Source organism: Hyposmocoma kahamanoa, unplaced genomic scaffold (assembly GCF_003589595.1).
Source record: "Hyposmocoma kahamanoa isolate Upper Pololo Valley unplaced genomic scaffold, ASM358959v1 88, whole genome shotgun sequence".
NCBI lineage: Eukaryota > Metazoa > Arthropoda > Insecta > Lepidoptera > Cosmopterigidae > Hyposmocoma > Hyposmocoma kahamanoa.
The window spans coordinates 21,080,171-21,086,403 of NW_020654466.1; the positions used below are offsets into that span (position 1 = coordinate 21,080,171).

The 6,233-nt window shown below is 38.1% G+C and overlaps 1 protein-coding gene across 1 annotated transcript in view; it reads left to right on the plus strand.

Moving 5' to 3' along the window:
* The first annotated feature begins 317 nt into the window (after positions 1 to 317).
* Positions 318 to 6,233, plus strand: part of LOC113235979 (kinesin-like protein KIF12) — a 63,784-nt gene continuing 57,868 nt past the window's right edge. Inside the window, exons 1-2 of the mRNA XM_026471903.1 lie at positions 318 to 423; positions 4,298 to 4,445. Coding sequence (XP_026327688.1) covers positions 318 to 423; positions 4,298 to 4,445 — 254 coding nt within the window. The remainder of the gene's footprint in view (positions 424 to 4,297; positions 4,446 to 6,233) is intronic.

Here is a 6,233-nt window from a genome sequence, read left to right on the forward strand (position 1 = left end):
TTTTATAAATATAAATTTCGATAACTGATATAAGCTTGAATTTATATTAACGACATTGTCTAGTTAAACACATAGAGGTGAAAGTTTAAAAGTTTTTGTTTTCTGTTGTATCGCTCGCATTGGTGATAAATAATGATTCGCTTGTTGAAACGTAAAATAAAAGATGAAATTACATTCATGTATATGACATATTTATGTTGCTCCTAATTTATAAAATGTGACAAAATATATTGCATAGCAAAAAAGACAGTTGAAGATGCCAACATTGAGTAATGTCATTGAAGAACCTTCAATTGCTGCAACCGTTAAACTTAGACATGGTGTACCACCACCGGCAGAACACTCCGATGAAGGCACCGCCGACAGCCTTGAGTAGGAGCATTTCCAAGTCAGCTGAGTCTCTTGCTGCTACCACGAGGAACGGTAAAAATCGTTTACATTCTCTATAACACCACAAACCCATACCACAGAATAGGGCAAGCGAAACTTTATCGTGGATAAAGCGTCCACGTTCTTGCCGGTAGCTTAGTTCAAAATCATAAAATTCTATAATGCTGTGTTATTGCATAGAGGCAGCGTCATGTGTGTACTATTCACTATCAACCCTAAGAAATTTGTAGCACATTATGCACATTAAATGTTTATGAACCTTTGTTTCCTTTAGACTCCGTTCGAGTTTGACGGATCACGTTTGAACTGTACTTGAAGAGTTAAACTTTTCTTCAAGATAAATCGATGTATCTATGGCTTTCTATAATATCGGCCTACTTCAAAAACACGTAATTCACCAGAAAGATGAAAACACAGTTACATCAAACTGATCGCGTCTAGAGCGCAAAACCAAAAAATCCTAAACTAACCCATTGATTGACCCATTGGTGTCCTAGCGGTTTACATTGTGGGCGCTGGATGATGATGATGTCCCGGGCTCGATTCCCGGTAGGAGCAATTGGAGAAATGAACTTTGCTAAGTTAGTTCTGGTTTGGGTGTTGTGCCCCAGTGTGAAGTCCGTTGCTCTGGTAGTACCAGAGTACATATGACAACTATTTCCCTGGACTATGTACTCATATCTATCTAATATATCACATTGTTATCATAGTTATTATCCTTGATATCTGAATACAACATTAAGCCACAAAATTAACTATTTAGGTTTAGATCAGCATTTTTAAAAGCAGTGACGTGTTAATAATACAAAAATACTGCGCAAAATGATATCTTTTCTGCAACTTTCTGTGACAGCATTGGTCATGGCACAAACGACAATTATTGCGATTACAATCTGGTGATAATGTATTGACACTGATGTCATATTGCACAATGCATGCAGGGACCTCGTGACGGTGGGCGTTTGATGCGATTGTGCACGAAATATGCTGGAATGTTATAGAATGGCTGCAGTGAAATTTTGCTTTTATGGAAGAAAATAGCAAAAGACAAAGCTGGTTTTTGTTTGCTTATGTAACACAGTTACGATTCATAGGGCTAAATTCTTCTTATCGTATCGATAGCATAAACTTATAATGCTTGTCATCGTGATGAAAAGATTTACCAATCGCCCTAAGGGTCGTATTCCAGAACTCTACTCAATACTCAAGTCAGGACTTGAGTATAAACGTTCAGACCGTCGTGGACCACCGGACAGCTGGTCCATCAGGCGTGGTGTACCACCGGTGATCATAAAACACTGACATTTGGTATACTAAGAAACCCTTGTGGCCTTGAGAGAAGGTGCTAAATTTAACGTTTCCGTCATGTGCAACACTCAAATTTTCATAGTGTAGATCAGGAATTTTGATATTGTGTAAGACAGTAAAAAAAAACATGGTTAAAAAAATATTTCTTTGGAAAAAAATATAGAGATGTACTTATAGAAAAAAGAGATTAAACATAGCAAATTATTTCTGATGAATTGTATTAAAACAGTCAGATTTGGAAAAATAATAGTTTACTTAAGATAATACGTTAATTAGGAAGAGAAACATAATTTCGTTGTGTCCACCGGTGGCGCACACCGCCCCAATACATTTTTTGGTTGACGGGACGATGATGTACCTACCACCGGTGGCCATGTAAGAATCTTTCCCTACCAGATATACCAAGTAATATTAATTTTGTTCCCGGTCTGAACGTATTGTCTTCTATGAATTAAAAGTAACTTACCAGCTAAATTAATTGTGCCCTATCGATAAAAATGCATCTATAGAAGGTTGCCATTTTGCAAGTTCACAACGTTAAACACTAATGATGATAAAAGCTGTAACGTGTTGAAAGATACTTAAGGACTCTAGGAGGAAAAGACGTTTTTTTAGTCTAGGGGAACTCCATTATGGATACCACTCGGACCGGGGGGTCGAGTGGTTATGTCGGTTCCTCACCACGCAGACACGAGGTCCCGGGAATCGCGGTTGCCTTCTTCCGCAACCTCGTCTGCGATCGCTCTTGCAGGCTCTCCACGGAAATTGGCGATGCTACTCCATTCTCCAGCACTTATTTGTACGCAACAGACCCCCCGATCCCACTGGTTCCCCTTTGGAAGATCGAAGTGTGCTAACCGCCGCCGAACCGAATCTTTCTCTTAGATTTAGGAGATAGTATTTTGTCGATATCCCTCTGTAACGCTTTTTCTTTTATCATTCTGTATGACGTGGCCTATTCTTTTGAATGGTTCGTTGTTACTTGCTATCAGTTTCCCTTGTTCACCCTTGACTTTTCCTTTGATCAAGTATTTAATGAAGTCACAAGTCGTATAAGACCCACAAAACTTCTATCTCGGGCTTTAACAATGTTTAAGTGTTTCTGCTTTCATTCTTGTTGGAATGAAAAAATTGAGGCATAAGTCATTTTCTCTGTCCAGCTATTCTTTCTATTCATCTCTAATACCACATTTTATAGTTTCTCAGTATTCCCTGTAGGTACCTTTTCGTCATTGTCTACGTTTCGCAGCCATAATGGTACTCTACCATTGACCAATGTATGTCAATGTACTCCACCTATAAAGTTTCACCATTTTTAAATGGATTGTTGTTTGTGATCTGATAGTTAGTAGATAGTTAGTTAGTTAGTAGATACCATTTTATACGTCCCATAGCTCGGTACGGGTCTCCTCCCTGGCGAGAGTTAAGGCCATAATCCGCCACGCTGGCCCAATGCCCAATGGCCCAACCCAATTACCTTAACTTCAAATCTTCTTATCGTATCAATGGCATACATTATCTTATCGCGGCCCAAAACTTAGCCACGCTGATCACGCCATAAGTAGCCGCCATGCAAACCTGTACATGGAATATGTTTGCCATGGTGGAGAAAGGGTTTGCCAACCGGCGCAAGGTACTCGCCGAGTACTAACTTCAAGAGTTACACATGCACGTACAGCGAATAATACCTCCCTCTAAAATCTCGGAATGAATAGAAATAAAAGGTAATAATTATAGCTTTTTTTATTAAAAAAAAACCGAACACAAAAGTTTGCTTTTCGATCGTCGCTCCATCTGGCCAGAGTCAGTTCTATGCTACGTTTGCCAAGCCGTGGTCTCCACTCAAGAATTCGCTTCCCCCGTGTGGTTATCGGTTCATCGACAGATACGGCCGGCCCACTGCCACATCAACTTGCTTATTCCACCAACTATATCGACGGCTTTTTTATTGGAATTACGTTTTTGCCAAGTTTTATTGGCGTCGGTTAACGGAAAGTGCGCGAAACCAAATTCGTCCCGTACTTTTCCACTCTTTGAGGTGGAATATTTTCTTCAAATTTAAATAGGACCAATACGGAGGTACCCCTCTTTCCAACAAAAAAAATCATCAAAATCGGTTCACAAATACCGGAATAATTGCAAAACATACACACAAAAAAATACAGTCGAATTGGGATTCTCATCCTTTTTTGAAGTCGGTTAAAAAGTAAAATGAATGTAGTTTATATGTATAATATTACAAAATGTTTCTTCTAAATACACCACTGTAGTAACGTAATTGCTAGTTATACATAAAATATGTAGAACAAGAAATAAAATATTTTAATTACATAATTGCAGAGTGAGGTATTTTCACTTGACCTATAATAATTTCTCAAAGTTAAGATAAACATACCCTGCTTGTTCCTATCTCTGCAATAATAAGTAAATAATAAATAATAAGGCATCCATCATAGTTGGAGTGGAGGCTTTTCAGTGCCTTTAATATAGGGAATCTATATTAAAGGCATTGGTTTTGTTTTCATTACGTTTTAGTTGATATAACTAAACTTATACTCCTTTTATTTAACTTTTTCCGTATATCAAACCTCTTCAACAGGTAAAGAGGTTCGGACGAGAAAGACGCGAAGCACGGAGCAGCCAGGAGCTGGTCTTGTGAGGGGCACCAGCTCAGTCGGCTTGCCAGCTCTCGTCAAGAACTGGGCAAGAGACGACGATAGTAACTACAGCCGCTCCAGGAATGGCAGGTATGTTTATAAAGATTTCCTACATTATCTCTCCTGTTCATATTAATCAGTAGAATATAGTCTTAATTAAATAAGTAGCAAAGTCTAAGGCTTTTTTATAGGAAATAATCCTGACTGGAAAAAACCCCGCCTATTCACTATCGCTTTTTCAAAGTATTGTTTATGTACGCATGCTACATCGTTGACCTCATCGCCACTTTCTGAGGGAGCTCAAATGCCCTTACTTTATCATAAAAAAGTATATATCCATTTCAAGTTCGCCATTTCCACGAACAGAGTTAGATAGACCTTATCTATTTCTGCCGCCAAGCAAGTAATGTCAGCATTACTGTGTTTCGGTTTTGAAGGGTAAGGGTGCTGGTGAAATTACAGGCACATGGGGCTTGTCAACTTATGTGTCAAGGTGACGGACACAGTGGCAGTACGCCTCAGATCTTTGCGATTTAAAGAGCTGAGTGGCACTGCAACTGTTATGGACAGGCGCGTAGCTTACCATCAGGCGCACGACTTGTTAGTCCCGTCAATTGATATTATAAAAAAACACACTAAATAAAGTATCATTCTTTTGTTGCTCGACTTGTTGACTGGCTTTAACCACAATTAGTTACCGAAAGCAAGTAAATGTAGTATGGTGTGTATTTATATGAAAGCCCACTTCATCATCTTCCATCTGCGTGCATTATTTTATTATTATTGGAAATGAAACTATTATTTTGTACCATGTCCGTAAGCCGTGACCCTGGTCCGTAAAAAGCCCAAAACGTTGGTATCTTTGAAAAAAAAAATGAAAATGATTTAATGATCAAAGTTAAGTCGTTTAAATCTGATTTTGGTATATTATCTGAAGGTTTTGCTGTTATCAAGGCTTAACACAGCTAAGGAAAACAGTGAAACTTAAAGTTCTCCGGCTCAACAATGCTTTGTGGATATCCCTTAACAGCATTTTAAATTATTAATGATCCCGAGTCTTTTTTACACAATTCATTTGTTTGCTTCTTAGTTTGTTTTCGTCAAAACACTTCCCCTAACAATTATGTAAACGAACTACAAATCAGTACAAATTACCTTCACCCCATAAAATCCATAAAACAAATCGTTGCAAGCCCTTTTGTGGCGTGAATGGCATGCTTCATTAATATTGTATTGCGTGGTAATCGAGCACCTTGCCCGAAGTAAGCTACTTGACCCTTTCTGAGGCTTCCGGCACACGCGAACGTTTCTGAGAACTATCTGGCGTTATTCAGAACTTTTTCGATGACTAGAGGCGTTTAAGCAGGTTTCTGGAATAATTTATAGTCAGATGGGTTAAGTAGAACGTCATTTCTTATGAGTCAAATGTTTGAGCTCTAGGAAGAACATATATTTTGAACATATGTCTGAAAAGCAATCTCGGGGTGTGGGTTTTACGCAACAGCTGTTGTGGAATTTAAATTTACTATTATTGTTCTTATTATTCAAGATGATTATTTTCATATGTAAATGTTGTATGTGTCAATTTTTTTACTGTTAATTAAATTTACTGTCTGATTGTGTTAGTATTTATTTAGTTACATTTTTGTTATTGTGGTGTTCTATTTCTATGACAGGGGAATATCAGCGAGGGCTATGTAATTAGCATAGTCCTCAAATGCTGAGTCATGGACCTTTTTGACTCGTTTTTTTTCTATTATTATTGCGCGTGGGGCGGAATACCAAGGACGCGTATGTTGGAACTTGAGAGATCCCAGCGAACTATCCTTAATAATAATAATAATAATAATAATAATACCATTTATTTCGGACCAAAAC